General features: G+C 36.1%; 1 protein-coding gene across 1 annotated transcript in view; it reads left to right on the forward strand.

Moving 5' to 3' along the window:
* The window catches only part of ergic53 (lectin, mannose binding protein ergic53), a 199,172-nt gene that overhangs the window by 5,108 nt on the left and 171,508 nt on the right, over positions 1-22,556 (forward strand). The window contains exon 2 of the mRNA XM_089236553.1: positions 10,807-10,863. Within this exon, the coding sequence (XP_089092679.1) occupies positions 10,807-10,863 (57 nt within the window). The remainder of the gene's footprint in view (positions 1-10,806; positions 10,864-22,556) is intronic.

The raw sequence follows: 22,556 nt of genomic DNA on the forward strand, positions 1-22,556 counted from the left end.
AAAAGAACTCTCCCAAGAAATTAATTCTGTCACTGTGCAGGTGAATGCTATTGATGATAAGCTCTCAAAAAGGATACTAGAACTCGAGAAGAAGATTCAAGAACCTACGTTTTCCCCAGATGCTTCCCAGGCAGCAGAAAGCGGGAGAGACATTACAAGAACTTGCCGTGGACATTGGAAGGCTTTCACAGTTGGTGTATCCCGATTGCCCACTCGACATAATAGATGGATGGATTTACTCTGCAATGCTTCATTGATTCCATCAAGGACCCAGACATCCAGCAGGTGTGTATCTGGGAGAATATACCAGGACGTAAAGAGTGTCCTGGTCTATGCTATGAAGTTTGAAGTAGCCCATCAAGCTTCAAGGAGAGAACAATGAGTTGTCTGCGGTGCTGTTGTGGAGGATGCTACGGCTGATATCATCAGAGAGCTGAAAGAACTTCTGTAAAGTGCCAGTAACGACCGTGAAAATCGAAAAGACAAGCCTCTGATCTGCTGGAGGTGCCATGAGGAAGGCTACATATGAAGGTCCTGGTGAAAAAGCAGTATGAGCACCCTTCTTGGCGCAAAGAAGTGAGTCTAATGTAACCCTGTAAAAAGGAAATAAAAATAGTTTTTTTTCACAGCTCACCTTTTTTTCCCATCCTCCACCGCACAGCAATAATCCCATAGAAATAATTCTTAAGGCACACACATGTGAAATAATTGAAAATGCACGTAATAAATTCAAATAATCCATGCGGAATTGAATTGAATGGACGGTAAACTCATACTACCAAATTTTAAAAAGAATCACGACAATAAGAAATTAAAATTACTCAAAAAATAAATTCCGATGTTATTGAAGTTACTAGGCCTCGGCCCAACAGAAGCTATTTAACACAGTCAAGAATTTAAAAAATCGGTGCTGTAATGTGAATGTGAGCAGAATATCGTGCAACAACGCTCGATGGAAGTAAAATGAGACGTAGCTCAACAATGCATTAGCACAGAAAACGCTTCGTCCAATCGCTAACATAGGTGCATGGAAATATACAAATCAGTGACTACACCTGTAGGCCGAACTTCGTTCGACGCTCGCCTGTGCCCTGCAAACGGCTTCGTCCCCCGCCCGAGCTTTGCTCCGGCTCGGACGTCGTTTCGCTCCTCCAGCTGTTGAAGGGGGCCCATGGCCACTGTTAAAGAAAGAGGTGCGAACGATGCGATGTCAGGAAGAAGACTCTTTATTATACAAGAGAGGACACAAGCACATACACACCTACGCAGATAACTAGAAACGACCGGTTGATGGACATGCAGCGTCATCTATACACATACATATATAACATAAACTAGTGCGATTACATTTCTAACACCCGTCCTTAATCACACATTTTCAGACAATACAAATTTGGGCAATGCTTTCGTGAGCATATCAGCAATTTGAAATTTGGTACAAACATATTCAATATGAATATTATTTTCTTTGATAACATCACGTAAAAACTTGAGCTTAATGTCCAAGTGCTTTAGCCTACTATGACTATTCTCATTTGTTACACATTTAATGCAAGATTGATTATCTTCATATACAACAAAATTTTCAACATTAATTATTTCAGAAGATACGTTCTTAAACCACAAAAGATCTTGAACTGCTTTTACCATAGCAATAACTTCTGCTTCGGTAGAAGACAAAGCAATACAATTTTGTTTCTTGCACGACCATGATATAGGACAGTCATTTATCATAATAATATTACCTGAGACTGATTTTCTATCATTGGGATTTGCTCCCCAATCTGCATCGACATACACTGACAATTTCGAAACAGGGGAATCATTTCTTTTATATTTCATTTTCATGTCAACTGTTCCCTTTAAATATCTGAGGACCCTTTTCAAGGCACTAAAAGCAACATCAGTTGGATGCTCTTGGAGCTGACTCAAACAATTGACAGCAAACAGAATATCGGGTCGAGTAACGTGAGCCAGGTGCAACAGAGAACCTATGAGCTCTCTGTACGGTCCTTCGAACAAATTCCCACTCATGAAACTAGCAGATGTTGATTTCGGTTCCATTGGAACAACACTAGGTTTGTATTCATTTATATTAAATTTCTGCAACAATCTTAAAATATAGGATTTCTGATCAAGATATAAACAATCAGAAGAGAACTCCATATGAATACCTAAGAATTCTGTTGCTAATTCACATTTTGACATTTCGAACTCTTTAGACAACATATCAATAATTATTTTAAGCTCCTTATTATCTGAGCCAGCAATTAACAAATCATCTACATACAAAGCAATGATAATTTTCTTAGCATCATCAAAATTTCGGATAAAAATACACGGTTCAGAAATACATTGAATAAAACCTACTTTCACCACGAAGTTGTCAAATTTCTGATACCATTGGCGTGGGCTCTGTCTCAATCCGTAGAGACTTTTCTTCAGCTTACACTTCCGGCCACTCTCGTCGTCATATCCCTGAGGTTGATCCATGTAGATCACTTCATTTAAGTCGCCGTTCAAGAACGCGGTTTTCACATCTAATACAAACACTTGTAGATTCTCTTGAAGTATCACCACGAGTACAAGTCGCCAAGCCGAGATATCAATGACTGGTGAATATGTTTCGTTGTAATCCAGTCCTCCTTTCTGCATAAAACCGCGAGCTACAAGCCGAGCTTTGTGCTTGCCATCGCGTTTCTTTCTGCAGACCCACTTGCATGAGATAGCCCGCTTTCCTCTAGGAATTTCCTCCAGAGTCCACACGTCGTTCTTGATCATGCGTTTCATCTCTTTGACCATGGCCTGCTTCCAGGGTCGCTGTTCCTCTTTCGAAAGCGATTGAATATCGCTGTATTCAAGAGTTTCTTGACAGGCAACCATTGCCATATAGGTATCAGGATACCGGATCGGCTGTTTCGTTTCTCTTTCGGATCTTCTTGGTTCTGGTGTGACATGGCCGTTTTTGTCACTTTCCTTCTTCGTTGGATCGCCATCACTGTCCTGAGAAGAGAAATTATCTTCCACGGTTGCATCATCGATCGGGTCGTCTATGTTGTCATTGATAACGGCCTTCTTTTCTTCATTGAATTTTACATTTCTTGAAACTATGATACGTTTCGTCTCTGGATCCATGAGTCGGTATCCCATTGAAGAGTATCCGACGAAGATCATTTTCTTCGATTTCTTATCCAGTTTCTTTCTCAGAGCTGCAGGACTTAGCACGTACGTACTGCATCCAAAAACTTGAATATTGCTTAGATCAGGATCAGATCCAAACTTCAGTTTGTATGGTGTACAGTTCTTTAAGGTATTGCTTGGAATTCGATTATTCAAGTACGCAGCAGCTCGAATTGCTTCGCCCCACATTTGTTTTGGCAAGTTGGCTTCGAATATGAGGGCCCGCCCTTTGTCCAGCAAAGTTTGATTCGCTCGTTCAGCAACTCCGTTCAACATTGGAGTATAAGGAGGAGCAGGATCAATCGTGATACCATTTTCTGTTGCGTAATGAATAAGTTCGCCTTTAACATATTCGCTAGCATTACCACATCTTATTTTCTTCACAGAAGTATTCAGCTTCAGAAATTTTATCAGTTCTGTAGGAACTTCACTTTTCTTTTTCAGCAATCGAACTTCCATGAACCGTGAGGGATCATCAATAAAAGTGATGAAATACTTCTCACCCTCATGGGTCGCTGGAGTGATCGGGTCACAAACATCAGTGTGCACCATCACCATAGGCTCAGTTTCTCTTTTCCTCGGTCCTTTCCCAATCGGTTCAGCGCTTTGTTTGGAAAACGTACAGACTTTGCAAAATGAATCTTTAACTGGAAACCCAAGTTCCTTTACAGCCGAGTTCGATGGATGACCCAACCTTCGATGCCACAGTTTCGCATTACATTCAGCAACATACGATGAAGCTATGCGAGGAGAGAAACCACTTACATACTGTCCTTTGCTGTTGAGTTGAGCTATGATGAAATTTTGATTTCCCTTCCGGACACGAACATCACTTTCTGAGAAGATAACCGCAAATCCAGCTGCTTGAATTTGTTTCACAGACATCAGCTCACCGTTGAGCTCCGGAACATACAGCACGTTGGTCAGGGTCAGCTTTCTCCCGTCAAGTTCACCAACGATGGTTCCGATTCCCTGAATATTTAACTGTTCAGTTTTTGAAGCACAGTCAACAGTTCCATTATATGATGTCATCGTTTCAAACCATTCCCGCTTGCTACACATGTGTGACGTAGCACCGGAATCCATGATGAAGAATCCCTTGTTGACACCACCGACAGCGAAAGTCACAGCAGCCGATTCAAACTGCTTCGCAACGGAATCTTTCCAAAATAAACAATCCTGCTTGAAGTGGCCCACACGACCGCACCCATAGCACTTCGGTTTATATTTCTGGAATTTCTATGAGTTTCCTTTCTTCTTGGAAACACCAAAAGCAGCATCACAATTCGACGTAGCATTTTTCTCGATTGATTGTCCTTTCGATGTGCTTTTCTCCAGCATCAGTGCTTCAGCATCAACGAGTCTTTTCGTCACAAATTCCAGACTTACATTGTCACTAGGCTGATTCTCTATCGCTGACTTGATTACATCATATTCCGCTGGTATCCACATACTCAGGAGAATTGAAGTGGCTAACATAATTGATAGCATCTCAACAGGAGTTATTGAGTGTTACACCGATGGCTTTAGGATTACTGATACTGGGGCTGGAGCAATTTTCCGCATCTTTGGAGTGGATCACAACTACCATAAGATACATTTGTATCTAGGCAAAACGTCCACAGTCTTTCAAGCTGAAGTATTAGCAATAGCCATACTGGCTGAAAGTCTGATTACCAAAGGGTATCATAGCAAACAAATTGTTATCTTCTCTGACAGTCAAGCAGCACTATTGGCTCTTGACAACTTCCTTAAGTTTCAACTGTGTGTAAAATACTGCACTGACATGCTGAATAACTTGGCAGCATTGAGCAACAACATCAACCTTTACTGGGTTCCTGGTCACGTAAATTTCCGGGGAAATGAACTCGCAGACCAGATAGCCAAATAGGCAGCAAACATGAAGCTATCTGGACCTGAACCTTTCTATCCTGTTTCGATGTCAACCATTAAAGGAGATGTCAAACAATGGATAGAAGACAAACACATGCGGCAATGGAGCTCAAGGCAGGACTGCAGACAGGCCAATCTGGCCTTGGGAACCCATCCGAATATTGCCAAAAAACTTCTCATTGAACAGGAAACAAATTCGACAGGTTATACAGATCATCACTGGTCATGCTAACCTATCGAAACACCTACACAACTGTGGCTATACAGATTCACCTATTTGTCCTGCGTGTGGAGAAGAAGACTAAACTCCTCTCCACTATGTGAGACGATGTCTGTTACTACTATACAGTAGAACCTTGATTAACTGGGCTTAATAGTGTGTGTGTGAAAGTATAAAAAAAACAACTATTGTGAATATTAAGACGGAGATATACAGTAGGAGATGGGCTACTTCTTATGGGAAAGAAAATGAAAGTGTATGTGAGGTAATGTAACAACTAGTACACTAGTCTTTGTCCTTTAAGGACAGCTGGTGTCTTTATTGGATTATAGGATCACCTGTCCCTAGCATGATGGTGTCACTACTGTTGCTGCTTCTTTGTGAAGGGAAAAAGAAACCCTGTGAGATAATACACCACTATATTTAGATGTGTGATGCAATCTTTATTCATGAATTTATTAAAGATAGAGCATCAGAATTTAGCCAAAGGTTAGAAAATGTAAGAATGAGAAATTTTGACTCTGTATATAACTTTAAATAACTAAGATACTTCATATGGAAAAAATACATATATTCAGACCATTTTTATGAGAATTTTTGAAAAAGAACCACTTATACCATCTCCTGCCATTTAAAGATATACTATCAGAATGTATCCCAAGAATATAAAATGTGGAAAAAATGAAAAATTTTGGCTAATAATGAACCAATATGATATTTTTCAAGGGAAAAAATTATATTTAGGCCACTTTTATTTGATTTTTTGAAAAAAACCAGTTGGTTAAAACCAAATATAACCCGGTCCAGTACAAAAACCAAATAAAACATATAAAAAAAACTTTTCCTTCATTGCCCCTAAGATATTAAATATTTTTCACACTGAAAATCCATTTAATAATAATAAAAACATAAATCGTGTGATTTTTGACTTCGTCAGATGCATATATTATGGAACCATTTAGATAAAGTATTGAAAGAGCAAAAGAGTATAATAATAAAGAAGAGAACTGGTGTAGATGGTTGTATTATAAAAATTGGGCTTCACGAAAAGCAACTTAATTGTGAACATTTCGGATATATAGTTAAGCGAAAATACATTTAAACACATATCTAATAAATATAATGCTGTTACAAGAGAAAGAAAAAAAAATATTCTATAGCTTATTCCTTTAGGCTTGCTGGAAGGACTTTTCAGTCCCTTGAGGCTACATAGTGTTTGTAATATGTATGTATCCATTTTTTTTTTTGTTATATTTGTATAACATGTCTAGATTTGTGTACTGCATGCTTCTATTCGTGTAATGACATGTCTGAATTTGTGTATTACATGTTTGTATTTGTGAAATGAAAAAAAAGGAAGTGTTACTACCTTGAAGACCCAGTGTCTATCTCAATAGATATCACATTATCTTCATGCAAATGCTTGAAGTACTTACGAGTCCAAATAAAAAAAATCTATGATACAGTATAAGAAGCATAAGTTATAGAGATGCTGTAAAAAAAAAATAGTGAGGAAAATTCCATCGTAAAATAATTTTTTGAAAAAGAAATAAAAACAAACTATTGTGTAAGTCAAGAAGCACTGATTACTGACATATATTGTGGCAATGTTGCCAGGTTATGGAAATTTTTAATTTTTACTGCAGAAAATTTCCATTGCTCAAACCTTGGTTTTTACCAAGTGGTTTTTAAAAAAATCAAATAAAAGTGGCCTGAATATCAATTTTTTCCTTGAAAAATATCACATTGGTTCATTATTAGCCAAAATGTTTCATTTTTACCGTATTTTATATCCTTGGGGTACATTCTGATGGTATATCTTTAAATGACATAAGGTTTCATAAGTGGTTTTTTTTCAAAAAGTCTCATAAAAGTGGCCAGAACATTATATATATATATATATATATATATATATATATATATATATATATATAATCTCAAAATTTCTCATTCTTACCACATTTTAACCTTTGTCTACATTCTGATGCTCTATATATCTTTAGCAAATTCATGAATAAGGATTGTATCACACATCTAAATGTAGTGGTGTATTATCTCACAGGGTTTCTTTTTCCCTTCACAAAGAAGCAGCAACAGTAGTGACACCATCATGCTAGGGGCAGGTGGTCCTATAATCCAATAAAGACACCAGCTGTCCTTAAAGGACAAAGACTAGTGTACTAGTAGTTACATTACCTCACATACATTTTCTTTCCCATAAGAAGTAGTCTCCTACGTATATCTCCCAGTCTTAATATTCAATAGTTGTTTTTTTTTTATACTTTCACACACACACTGTTAAGCCCAGTTAATCAAGGTTCTACTGTATAGTAGTAACAGACATAGTCTCACATAATGGAGAGGAGTTTCGTCTTCTTCTCCACACGCAGGACAAATAGGTGAATCTGTATAGCCACAGTTGTGTAGGTGTTTCGATAGGTTAGCATGACCAGTGATGATCTGTATAACCTGTCGAATTTGTTTCCTGTTCAATGAGCGAAAAATAGCGCGAAAATCCTTCTTGCTATTGAATTTCGGCACAGCGTTTTGAGACTTTGATTATTTATGAAGCCTTCTCCCTCAGATTTTTTGCATGATGTGGCTGAAGTTTCTGTAACAGTCTTGACCACCTTTTCAACAGTTTGTGTGTGACATGGCAGGCGTAGTAAACGCAGTTCTCATGATTTTTGGATGACAAACAGTTGGATGTCATCAGGTATGGATTTCAATATTGGTGGATCAGATATACTGTACTTCTGTCAGTCAATGAGATCGATGTAAGATGATATATCAAATTTTAAAATATGAGTCTATTTTTCTGAATGCCGCGGGCTACTACTTCACGGATATGCGGTTCAGAGTCAGTCAGCATTGCGATCAATGAATTTTCAGGGTGTGCAGAGTAATTGTTTTTTTGAGAATTACGGGATATATTTTGCCTTTCAGTTTTGCGGTCAAATACCTAGTTGCAGCAATGAGCTTGAACAGGTGCTGTGTTCTATCTTTACAGGAAGGATAAGTTTTCATAGCAAACCAAGTTGGAGCATAAAACTTGACAACATACCTTGCTAGAATTATTAAATTTTCAGAAGGAGATTCTAAAAAACATACAAACATAGAATTCGATTAGCACAAATTAGCCATCTGGCATGAGACATTTCGCCTGGCGATTTTTTTATCATTTTTGTCGCACCACTGTCATTTTTCTGCACATTAAGGCTAATTATACCGGGACCTATAATTTATTGCTGATTCCAAACGGCAGGTTTTTTTTAAAACTTATCAAGAGGTTGGTACGCTAACCCCTTGATGGGGGACTCCTTCCAATAGCAATCTTTTTCTGTGGTCATGTTGCCGATTTTGTACCCATGTCAGGAAAATTTTCTGATAAGGACGAACTGGGTATCGAATTCGTTACACCTCTAATAAACATCCTTTGGTACTTTAGGCGAGTATCTTATCGACATGGGCTACCGTGCGCCCTGGTGATTTGTTTGCTAAATCCTTAGGCCTTTTGAAACTGCTGAAACTATTCTGTACAAATATATTTGGTCTGTACTAAAACCTTGGATAGAAAACTTGGGTAACTATTGAAATAACTTGAAACGAAACACCAGTTTTTTTTTTCCTATATATTTCTATAACTTTGCCGATTCTCCCTGAAAATGTTTGGGTCCCGATGAGCTGACGTCAATATGTAGCAACAAGTGTTGGGAGGGTAATTCATTCATATGCAGTAAACAGATAATCTACCGCAACGGCTTATCTAACCTTTTTTCAAGCAGACTTATGACACCTCTATATTTACCAACATTCACATTAGTTCCACGTCACACCCACTGCCACTAAAGACTCCATAGATATTTCTGATTCCAAGGAGAAATCAAAGATTGCTTGTTCTATGCATACAGATGTACCAGAAGCTGGTTCCATTATCATTGGAATATGCTCTTCAAGAATGCTGTCTATACATTTTTCCATCTGATATTATTAAAGTTTTATACTGGTATTGGTATATATACTGGTATTGTACTGGTATTGTTGCCGCTGTGGTGGTCGAGTGGTTATAGTGCCGGACTCGTGATGCGAGGATCCGGGTTCGAACCCCACAGTGGTGGTCGGCTGAAGTTGGTTTTCTGTGGTTCCCAACTTCAAGGTGCAAATGCGAGCCGATCTCCCCATTAAAAAGTCTCGCCACAGAGAGCAACAGTCCTACAACGGTAAATCATTCAACCATAACACTTTACTCATAGTTTGTAAAACTGGGGGCAGATGACAGCACTACACATAACAAGCATTACACAGAAACAAACTTTACGCCAGGTTGCACTACACGTACACGCACATTCCCGCATGTACCGATTTGTTGGGGGGTTCCAGGGGGGGGGGGTGCATGTGTGGTGTAGCAGTAGTAGGTAGGGGCTCGGGGATCCATGATGTTCAGCCACCTCGTTGGGCAATTTGCCTGTTGTGGCGTTGTATTTGTATTATCCTTCCGTGTGTTTGTCAAAGTATAAAGCAGTTATTTACAGGACTTTGGTTGCTCATTGGTCTATTAAGAAGCTTTTCTCTCTGACAGATACATTTTGTATTTGGGGCAAATTCACTCTTTGATGCTCTTACACTTACAGGATGAAATAAATGTCAATCAATAATTTAGGGCGAAACTCTTCTAATTGCTTCTTCTGTATTTCAGGGTGTGATTTAAAAACAATTTTGTATTTCATGCATGATACGCCTTTAACATCGCTTTCACTCATTTATGTTGAACAGAAGGAATGGAAGATCTTGACCATATTTTTTCAATTTTTGCCATGACAATGCCCTCTAGTTCTTTACACGTGAACTCTTTATTAGTTCCATTATCATGTTTTATCTTATGACGGTTCCACTCATAGAACTTCATAACATCTTTGTAGGTTGGTAACATATTGCATTTAATGTCATTTGAATCACGAAATAACAGACATTTCCACTTCAAACGAGTACAATCCATGATGAAAATGGCACAAATGAGTGCGACACAACCTTGCCTTATTTCAGCCGGAGTTATAGTGGGAAACATGGGTGTCACATGCGCACGTGTAGGGTCTTCCTAGACACTCCCCACTCTACCCACCCACCCCTCACACTTAAGTGACAAATTGTCTATGTTTGTAGAAAGTAACGTAATTGGTCGAAATCCTAACTGAAACCTACCTTGAAAAAAAAAATCAAAAATATCGACAAAAATCAAAAAATCAATATCAATCCGGAGGCAGTTACACTAATCAGAATGTTAAAAAAATCACAAGTGTTATTTTGAGATTATTTATCATCTTTTTATTGTTGTGCCCCTTAAGAAATGTGAATTTTATTTTTTTGACCCACCCTACTACACACACACAAATCACCTGTCCCATCTTTGTGGACCACCTCTGGTCTATGGACCAATAGGCTAAAGAAATACTGGTTTATTATAGATGTGGAATTATATGTCACTACACTAGATTTTGCCACTTATATATTTACAGATGCTATTGCCAGTGAAGAAATGGTTCGGATCACACCCTCCCTAAGAAGTAAGAAAGGTGAGTAAAAAAAAAATTAATAACAGATATTTATGTTGGAATATTGTATTTATAATATTTTTTTTCTGTAATGTTTATCTGTGTAAGAAAGTTGAAACATAAATTTGTTAATAATGCTGCCATAAAATTATCCATTTTACTAACACGAAGCCTATATTATGTACAATTCCAAAGACTGATTAATGCTGAGTGCAAACTCCAATTTATGACTGCCTAGTAACCTGGAAGAAAAAACCCTCAATTATATTCATCAGACAACAGCCGTTAAAATCTGATTGAATATTTTGTAAATCAAGTTGCTTTTAAAGACATACAGCTATTCTTTTGTTAGTTTTTTTTATTGGATCAATTTTAAATTATATTAAATAACACTAGTCAACAATTTTTATTTTTTTTTTCTATAATATGAGTGAAGTAAGTTTTTTTACAAATTTTTTGGGGTGGTGAATTCAAAATAATATGAATGTAAAAAATCTCCACCATGTACAGTTTTTTGTGTATGCATGGTGGTCTTTTTTTGAAATACATATACACTATGAGAAACTTATACATCTTGAAAATGGAGATGATAGGCATATTCTTGATAACAAATCAAATAAAACATATTTATATATATTATACAATAGTTATTGTATCATATTCATACATTGTTATATATGAATATTTTGCAAAACAATTTTTTTCTTCATACACATACATATAATATTCATAGAGTGCAGATATGTGTACACTAGGACTGAGCGATATTGAAAATTTTACATTGATACATAGTCAATTTTACATCAGGACATAATGACGTTTTGATGTACTTAGAGCTCCAACTCAAAAAATGGCTAATGGCTGAGTTTGATCATTAATTGCTTGATTCAAAACTCCACCAATAGCGAAATCAGATGCCTCGATAACTAGAAGGGGTTGTGCACTTGGAATAGGATGAGTCAATAGAGCAGCATTGTAAATTATTTCCCTGCATGACACGAATGCAGATTTTGCTTCCTCAGACCAGTCAATTTTTTTTTTATCCCGTTTTCGCTTGCCTTTAACTAGGTCATGCAAACATGCTTGCATAGAGGCAGCGTTTTTCATAAAACCATGATAAAAATTTATTAGTGCCAAAAAACATCGCAGCTCGTTGATTGTGTTGGGCAATGGATAGTCCAAAAGTGCTGTAACACGATCCGGCAACAGGGAAATACACCTTTCTGATACAAGATGACCTAAAAACTGGATTTCTTTGAGTCCAAATTGGCATTTGTCAGGATTGAGAACTAAACCATATTCGCTTAGTCTCTTGAACAACAAGATCATGTTCATGCGACTTCTCATCAGCTGACACAAAAAGAATGTCATCTGAGTAAACATAGCAGAAGTCGAGATCTGAGAGGATACTGTCAACAAACCTTTGAAATGTTTGCAGTGTTCCTGAGGCCAAAGGTAATGTAAACATATTCAAAGAGACCGTGAGGTGTAATCACAGCCGTCTTGGGAATATTGTTTTCTTTCACGGGGGATCTGGTGGTATGCCTTTATACAGGGTTCGTATGGTGCTTAAAAACTCCTTAAAAATTCATTAATTTTCATTTCCTTTTTAAGGGCCCTTAAAAACTCCTTAAAATCCTTCCAACTGTTTCTAAAAAAAAGTCGACATTCTCCCGCTCTTGATTTTGTCCCAGGATTGTGGTAACTGTAACTCCTTATTCAAATTATCGGCCCCTCATCGGGCTTTTCATCATGAAACCCCGATCATATCCATGATCGTACAGCTGAAGATGGTTTACTCTTGTCCAGTGTTTCTCAACAACCGACCGCGGTTTCGTTTTTCAAAAAAAGAAAAAAAGTCACCACTGCAAGCAGCAGAAATTGCTATGGTCAATCGTCATTGCTTCAAATCCCGATGTTTCGTGGGAAAAGAAATTAATTTCATGAATAAGATCTAGTCCGCCGAATTATGAGAGTTAATTTGTAAATTTTGCGAAATAACGAGTGTTAAATCACCAAACATTGTGTTGAATGTCCTGAAATTTGCTCTTATTTTGCAACAATTTATTTCTGAGTACAACTGAAAAACAAGAAGGAAAATTGAAAAACCTAATTTTAAAGAATTTGTTGATGCACTTTGAGTGAGATGAATAAAGAGTTGCTGCAAAAATATAATTTTGTAAAGAAAAATCTGCCAGCTGTGGATTTTTATTTTGAATAATTGGGGAAAGGGGAATAAATATCACTTATAGAATTTTTATAATTTGTGATGCTGTTATGAGTTATATTTTTGACTGAAACTTCAAAGTTATACTTTGGTGACAACAAAAAAGTATGTATGTAGATTGATTATTTTATGAATTATGATGCTGGGTAACAAATCAAAAGTTGTGTAATTTCTGAACCACTTCTACGTCTATATTTTTGAGATGAGGGAAAATTTGTTTGGCAAATTAAAAATAAATTTGCACATGTGTCCTGCCTTTTTTTTTTGCTGTAAAACTTCTTAATAAAACTTATTAACCTTTTTATTGCTGTAAAAGTTATGAAGTTTGCCATGACTCCTTAAAAACTGCTTGAAACTCCTTAAAAAGTCCTTAATTTTTATTTAGGAAATTTTGTATGAACCCTGTTATAAGATCAAGTTTATAAAATATTCTTTTTCCAGCCAGACCAAAAGAAAAGTATTGAATATTGGGAATGAGATAACGGTCCGGAATGGTTACAGCATTCAACCGACGAAAATCACCACATATGCACCAACCACCTGTCTTTTTTTAAACTATGTGGATAGGGCTAGCCCACAGGCTTTTGCTAGGCCGAATGATGCTTTGCTTCAAAAGCAAGTTACTCTTTTCTGACGGCCAAAAGCTTTTCAGGAGAAAGACATCTATCCTTTGCAAAGACTGGAGGGGCTGAAGTTTCGATTAAGTTTGTTATGGCATGTGGTTTGGGTTGAGAATTTAAGACAGAACCAGTAAAATTTGGAAACTTGGTCAATATTTCACGGTATGTAGTGGCACCAGAAACTGTCATTAGACCGAGAGAAGGACCAGTAGTAACTACACCAAGACAGTATAGAGTTGTCAAATTATATCAACTAACTGGCGATTTTTGACATCAACAAGTAGACAGAATCTCTCCAAGAAATCGGCACCCAAAATAGGATTTGTGACGTCATCCACTAAGAAATTGAATGAGAATATTCTCTTCAGTCCGAGATCAATTTAAAGTGCACTATAATGCACTGCACTATTTTTTTCGCTCTCTCCTTACAATATACATGCATATTTTTGAGAAGTCTTCCAAATTCCAGTCTGTTAAATCTCTGACAATGTGCAGCCAATTATAAAGACATGTTAGTTTTTAAGAAATCCCGCTCCTTTAAAACCACTCCCAGAAACGAGTGCAAAATTTAAATTACAAAGTCAATGTAAATAAGTCAAGCTGAACCAGGTGGTTTTACTGCATTGTCCATCCTTTCTTAACAGGATTTGTTTACATTTTATTGTTCAATGTCAGCCTCATTGATTTCGACCACTCCATGTAAAATGTGATAATTCATGTAATTTTCGGAACTTCTATATGATAATATTGCATTCAATCAATCCGTTGAAAATGATCTATATCAAAATTTTTGATTGAATAACAAATTCAAGACAACTTCCATCGAAAAACGGGAACGATTCAAAAAAAAAGTTTTTGGACGAAAAGAAATTAAACTGGTGCTGTCTTGGAAAATGCAAGATGCATGTAATTGCAATGTAATAAGGAATTTGTATAATCCCCCCTTCCCAATAGCGAGCTGTATAGATCCGCCATGCTCGCGTGTGTATGTGTTGAAACATGCAAGAAATCTGAAAATGTACATTCTAATTCGCGTGAAGCAAAGTTAATAATAATAAATAAATTAGTGATCTTTTTTTCCCTAAATCCAATCACCTTCATTGAACACTAAATTTATCAAATGTTTTATTTTTTATTCTATATGTGTCCCCGCCCCTCCCGTAAGAAAGCACTCTATTGGCATTGTCATTTCAACTCCGATTAACCCAAATTACACATGGTTCCTTGCAAAAGGTCGGATATTTCTAATTTTTGGATATGTTAATAGGGGCCAAAGCCACTAATAAAAAAATCAAGTTTGTGAAAACAAAAACCCTGTGCAAGTTTTGTTTGAAAATTTTGACGTTTTTTGCTCATTATCTCTGTTCCTATACATCGGAGAACAAAAGTGTAAATTATAATATTGTAGCAAACAAAATTTGCTACAACTTTTATATTTATCTTTTTTTTTCTATGGGCTATAGTTATCAAACTACGAAGCGGTGAAAATGCTATCATTTTTGCAAAATTACGAAATACGCAGGCCGAATTTAAAGGAATACCAGTGTTTTAAAAGTGTGCGTCACAGCTCCTAGGAGTGTCATGGTGAGCTGAAAATATTGATTTGCGCACCTATTTATGCTTCGACGTAGTTCTTTTGTATGGAAAAATATCTGTCAGACTTTTTGGGGAGCTGCCGATGAACCATGAATTACGTGAAAAAGGCAGCTGACAGAAGAGAACCATTGGAATGCGGTGACAAGCTTGAGATCTTAGACCAACACCAAAGCATGACTACAGAGCAAATAACAAGCGTCTAATATCGGACTTCGAAAAATGTGAATAGGAAAAGAAATATGTGAAACCCGTCCTTTGGAAAGGCCCTGTGTTGGTCTAGTTAGGTCGTCATGGTTTTTTTCCCTCTTACTCCAGTAAGAGGCAAAAGAATTAACATCACAAAGGCCCGGTCTAGTGCAATGTTTCTCAACCGCCGGGCCCTGACATCGGTCAAACTGGGCAGTGGGTGGTTTATTTCATTTTTACCGATTTATTTCCCATTATTATTATTTTTTTTTTACTTTATTAGTCAGAAATGAGGTATACAGAAAAAAAGAGGGAAAAAAATTACCAAGGAGCCAAATGGCCCTTACTGGCAATCACAATTTACAATTTGATATGAAACTTATAAACATAAAAATAAATAAATAAAAAATAATTGACAGAACATGAGTGAACAGAAAGTAAAAAGGAAACAAACCAAAAAAAAAACAAAACTAAGCACAATATAACATAAGGTCATGGTGGCTTCAGGCATGTGGTGATAATATTTTGATTGTAAAGAAAAATAAGTAAGTAAGGGGAAGAAGTTAATTTGAAAAAAAAGAATGTAAATTCTTTAAGTCCAAATGTAATAAGGGGGAACAAAAAATTACCATTTTTTTCCTTTCATTTAAGGGAAAGATGTTATAGGTGGGAAATTCATCCTAAAAAAAATCTTCAATATTATTTATTGAAAACAGGTAGCATTTTAATTTTTTTTTAAAAACAAATAATGAAGTATTATTGTTAAGGAGTTGATCAGGCAAAGAGTTATAGAATTTAGGGATAAGATATGAAAAATGTTTCTTACCAATCGTTTTATAGATTCTAGGGAGTAAATAGGTGGAGTTGATTCTTGCAGAAGAACGAAAGGTGTTCAAAGGTAAAGAATGTTGTTTTTTATATAAAATAATTAATGATTTGAAGAAATAGAGATGTCGAAGAGGTAATATGTTTAGAGAATGGAAAAGTTGTAGTGAGGGAGTACAATAATCATTGGTAATCAGTCTAATTATTCTTTTGTGCAAAGTGACCAAAGGATATAGGTTAGTAATGTAGTCACTACCCCAGGCAGAAAGACCATAAAGTAGTTGAGAGTGAAAAAATGAGTAGTACAGAACTAAAAGAAAAGAGGAATTGACATAAAATTTGAGGTAAAAAAATTTGTACAACAAATAACAAAGTTTGCTGTGAAGTTTTGTGATATGAGAATTCCATTTAAGGTTAGAGTCAACATAAACACCAAGATATTTGATAGAATGTACTTGTTGAGAGGATTACAATGACAATCATTAGGGGAGCAGTTAGAATCATGGAAAACAATATTAATATTATGTAGAGGGTTATTAAGTAATGAAAAATAGATGAATTTGGTTTTGGATACATTAATAGTTAATTTATTAGCTGAATACCAGTTGCGTACTTTAATTAAGTCTTGGTTAATCAAATTAGTCAACGTTTGGTCGTCTTTAGTGCTATAAATAATGACTGTATCATCAGCAAATGTTATTATGTTACCAACAATGTTAATGTTACAAAAGTCATTAATGAAAATGAGGAATAATAAGGGGCCAAGAACAGAGCCTTGAGGACCTCCGTTAATAATTTTCATAATATTGCTATATTTATCACCACACTTAACAAATTGGTATCTATTATTAAGGTAAGATCGCAAAAGTTTAAGAGGAACACCTCTTATACCACAGAAACTAAGTTTTTCTATCAGGATTTCATGAGAGACGCTATCGAAAGCTTTTCTGATATCTAAGAAAATAGCAACTGTTTTGTAAGATTTATCAATATTAGTATAGACAGTTGAAGTAAAATCAAGAAGAGCAGATTCTCTGTTTTTGTTAGGTAGGAATCCATGTTGTTTGAGGGAGAAAAAGTTAGATTTAAGTAGAAAAGGAAACAGTCGAGATTTTATTATGGTTTCAAACAGCTTGGAAACAGAGTTAAGGATTGAAATAGGTCTGTAGTTATTGAGGTCGTTAGAATCACCGGATTTATAAATTGGAATAACTGATGCAATTTTCAAACTATCCGGGAAAACACCTTCTGAAATGCAAGAATTGATAAGAGTAGACAGAGTGGAGACTGTGTAAAAAGGGAGAATTTTTAAAATAGAAGAGTTTAGAATACCAGAGGAAGTAGAAGTAGGTAGTTTTCGAATAATTTGAAGCATTTCACGGGGGTTAGTTGGAGAGAAAAAAATAGAATTTGGATTACGAGAAAGAAAAAACTTGAAGTCAAAAGGTATAACACAATTAGAACAAGATATATTTATAAAATGTGAATTAAAATTATTAGCTAGTAGAGAGAGGTTAGTTACAGAAGGCAATTTAGATTGTTTATCTTTAGTACCTGATAATTTATTGATAAATTTCCATTTCGAATCTAGGTTATTGCATCTGTGAAATTGTTGAGAATAAAAATTTTGTTTGGCAATTTTTACCTATAATTTGACATGGGAAGCTGTACTTTTATATGCAGATAAGATCAAATTATCAAATGGATATTTTTTGGATTTTAAATATAGCTTTTGCTTGATTTTAATCAGTTCATAAAGATCTCTCGTAAACCATTTATTAAGAATCATACGCGAGTTAACCAAGTTACAACGGGAATGATTATTAACAATTGTTTCAAGGGAGAGAATAAAATCATCAAATGCCTTGCCCGGGTCATTTGAACGAGAATTAAAACTATGGTTAGAAAGATAGGAAGAAATAGCTGTATAATCGATAAATTTCACAGTAGGAGAATTAAATGTAGCCGTCAATCTAGGAGATGAAAATATAAACTTGCAAAGAATGGGATAGTGATCACTCAAATCCGTAGTAAATACAGAAGAATAAATATTAGTAATGCTTTTTAAATTACGAATAAAAATGTGATCTAAACAGGATTGCGATGATGGTCTGGTTACAACATTAATTAATGGTGATAGACCATGGCTGGAAAGCATATCAATGTAGTATTGAATATCGCTAGAATCAGAGCTTAATAAATCAATGTTAACATCTCCAAGAAAAATAACATTTTTGCATTTCACATTTCTCAATATTACATCAAATTCATCGATAAAATTGTTAATTGAGTAAGAGTGAGATCTGTATAGACAGAGTATAGTAGTTTGTAATTCAGTTAAAGATAAAACAATCAATTCTGCAGTAAGCAGGGTTAATGAATTGCGAATAAAAAATGAACAGGATTTATTTGTATATACAAAAATACCTCCAGATCTATTATAGTCACGGCAACGAGATATTAAGTTAAAACCTGAAATTTTGTAAAAATCAACTTCATCAGTATAAACCCACACTTCAGGCAAAACAAGAACGTCAATTTCGTTAATTATTAAATCTAGATACGATAAAAGTAAATTAAAATTTGATCTTACACTGCGAATATTAAAATGTACAATATTGCGTTTAGATAATATTGATTTATGATCAGTAACCATGGATGAATTAAAAAAAATTTCAAAATCCTCCAGGGTATGAAGTGTGAAATGTTTTATTTCACAATTGTTAGACATATTAGAAAACAAAATATCCCATTTAAAAAACCCTGGAGGATTGAAAATGAATTAATTGGTTCAAATGAACAAAAATACGTAACAGTGTAAGTGAACATATTAATGTATGATAATTTGTGATTAAGTATAGAATGCAAAATATAAATTCGTAAGTTAGCAATTAATTTCAAATTAATAGGATCATATCTATGGCAAGAGTTAGATGATTGGATATAAATACAGTGGGCATGAATTATACTAAATATAGCAAGAGTAAGATCAAGTTGACTTAGTACTATAATAACTAGTATGATGATACAATAGTTAAGATGATTCATATTATCAAAAATTAGTAACGCCAAAAAAATAGAATAACAAGATAAAACTATTGCATGATAAATTGATAGTTTGACGACTCCTAATGTTATGGTAATCTTGAATAAAAAGCTCGTGTTTTAGAGTGGATATAATTAAAAATATTAAGGGAAAACAATCGTTAAGGTAAAATTTGATAACATGAAAAAAATTCGCAACAGTATTGCAGAACAACAAGACAGGTGAAAATTTAATTCGCGGACTCGGGCTTCGAGAGAATATACTCAGGGCGCACAGACAGATCACAATCATTTCAATTCTGATTAATAAGTTGATTAAGATCGTCAACATGTCTGATTCTGTGCACCCTGGTTTTCTCAGATTTTCTTAAGTAAACTTTACCATCACGAGTCCAGCAAAATTTATAATCATTATCTGATTTAAACTGTTTGCTAGCAAAAAGTACCTGTTTAACATACAGTGCGAGATGTTCATTGAAGTATACCCAGTTAAGCCTTAGTCGGGGATCAATGGTCGTAGAATCTAACTCACTTTTCCTAGCTGTTTGTAGGAAAACATCACGATTTTTTTTATTGCTAAACTGAATTATGATGGGTTTGATTTTGTCTTTACGTGTAGTAGGAACTCGGTGAATCGCTGTGATGGCATCAGAGAGATCATTCAGGTCCATTGTAGATAGAATAGTGTGTTTGATTACTTCAATATCTTCGTTCTCGGATTCAGGCAGGCCCTGAACCTCCACATTGCACCTTCTAGTATATTGCTGCAAATCAGCAATTTCAACGCTCAGTTTTTTCACCTCAGATTTTAGAGCATTGTTCTCAAATTGAAGTTGCGTCTTTTCTTTGCAATCATTAAGTTCAATGGATTGGTTATTGAGCAGTGCTTTGACAGTAGATAACTCACTTGTGTAAACTGAAAATTGCTGAGAGATAAATGTCATCAGTGACTTCAAATGGGCATCAATCAAATTAGCAATGGACAATATTATATTGGCAGATTCAGGTGGTAGTGTTTTAGCAGATTCGGTTATTGCATTATGTAGATCACGGTCGTGAAAAAACATGGAAACATCATCATTTACTGTGGGCACTGGTTGGGGTGACGATCCCTGTTCAGATTGAATGGAAACACGATCGATAGACTGGGATGAAGTCGAAGGTGAACTTGAAGCCGCTCCAGATCTTCGTTGAGCACCAACTAAAGGATTCGTACATTTCAAACACTTCCATTCAGACTTACGGGTATATATCCGGAAGTTTTTCTCAGAAAAGCCTGCACAGTAAAAATGATATGGGGTTTTACACGATGAAGAAACAATCTTATCCTCCCTTGATCTGACAGTTTCATTGCAAGCAAGGCAAACAATCATTATGGGATTACTTGCTGACATGTTAACAACACCACAGCCGCAGCTTGAACAAAAAAAAAAATGTAATTAAACTTTAAAAAAAATAAATAAGTTGGAAAAAAAAAATCTATATACAAACAGAAGGTTCTAGCGAGATATTCGCACGAGCTACACGCACACAGCCTGTTGCCACCGATTTTTTGAATCTGTGCATGAATTAATCATGTGCATGATGGGTCGTGGGTGGTTTATTTAATTTTTACCAATTTATTTCCCATTAATCATGTGCATGGTCGGGCCTTCCAATCAAAAAAGAGAAATCAACGTGCCTCTGGATTCGAAAGGATGAGAACCACATCCTGCAGTAGGCCCCTAAGCTGAGATCTCGGATGGGTCCAAGCCAGATTTTTTCACCGTCCATGTATAGTGAATTGATAGTGTGAAAAAAAATATTGAGAATTATTTCAGGTTCCCGGGCTGGAACCCTGTAACCCCCCCTACTGTGCTTCCCTGCATAGGTGAATGGGGCATTGACTGTCAGAATTGGAAAATCGGCCGGATTATGTACCTTTAAACTATGGTTTCGGCTCTCGCATATAAGAAATGTTTCTTTTAATTTTTTTCATTTTACCTGCGCCGATGTGTTTTGTCTGCGCTTGGTAATGCAATCAATAAAGAAATGGGCTCATTCGTGCACATTCTATTTAGATGGCATTTTCTTCTGATGCACATTCCTGTCTGGTGATGTGTTGATTGAGATGGTAAACTGCAGACTTCGACGGTAGACGCTGATAGTTGGACTGATAGAAAAACTGCTTGATCACTTGCACCTCGCTCCGTTCAATGTTATTCGGCTCTTTTGCTCTGTTTTGACCCCACTATTGATATGTCTCCCTGTGCTTTGCGGCTGTTGTGCACACGGCTTAATATCAATCAATAGTATGTTCAATAGTTTTGCATTCACAGGATGCCTTTTCAATTTGCACAGGCACTCCCGTAGAGCTTGTTTTGGAAAGTTTCATTGTAGGTGCCGAAGGAACTCAGATAAGGCAAAAACGTGGGTGGGGGTTTAGGGTTGCCAGACATCTCTATATATATATATATATACACGATCCGCAAGGCCATATGCAAGGATGGATTGCATTGAATATTCATGTTTTACTGACGGCATAAGCGACCGCGCAAAGTTGGTTGAATTCATGGGTGGAGATACGGTGGAGAGGTGATAGGAATGATCTCCCTCCATAATTAAAAAAATTAGTGCCATAGGCAGAATGTGGACATTCCCCCCCCCCCTTTTAGAAACTACTTGTATCTGCTTATGCTTTCCAGGATGGGGGTTTGTGGCTCGAGCCCTTAGGGTTCGGTTCCTATGGGATGATGTATCTTTAAATTAAAAAAAAAAAAAATTTACGTTTTTTTTTATGGTGATTGGAGGGTTGTCTTCCCCCCTCTCCGCCCGCTGTTGTGAAACTCAACATTCAGCACTGAGAGGCTTCATGCCATTGTTGGCATGTCTGTATGTGTATATGCATTGACATCATTCTCTGCGAAAAGTTTCGAAGGATTAAAATAATAGATTTCTTATCAAATGTTTTTATTTTGTAAATTGACTCGTGTTCCCCCTTTCATTGAGACCCCCCTATTTTATTAACCAACCCCCCCCCCCTCCAGGTAGTCGCTACTCACAGTTTGAAACCACTGATATAAGAAAACAGTCAAGCATGGTTCATTTTGTCAAATGAGAAAAGGTCACAGAAAAGTCACCCAATTTTGCTTTTGGTGTACACCCTGAAAAATGAAATTTTTCACTACAATCTCGCTTCGCAAAAATTTTGATTCATAGCAGTTCTATAATTTAGC

This window comes from Pholcus phalangioides, unplaced genomic scaffold, assembly GCF_987345545.1.
Source record: "Pholcus phalangioides strain wild (caught in Gottingen) unplaced genomic scaffold, Ppha-v1.0 ptg000009l_1, whole genome shotgun sequence".
Lineage (NCBI taxonomy): Eukaryota > Metazoa > Arthropoda > Arachnida > Araneae > Pholcidae > Pholcus > Pholcus phalangioides.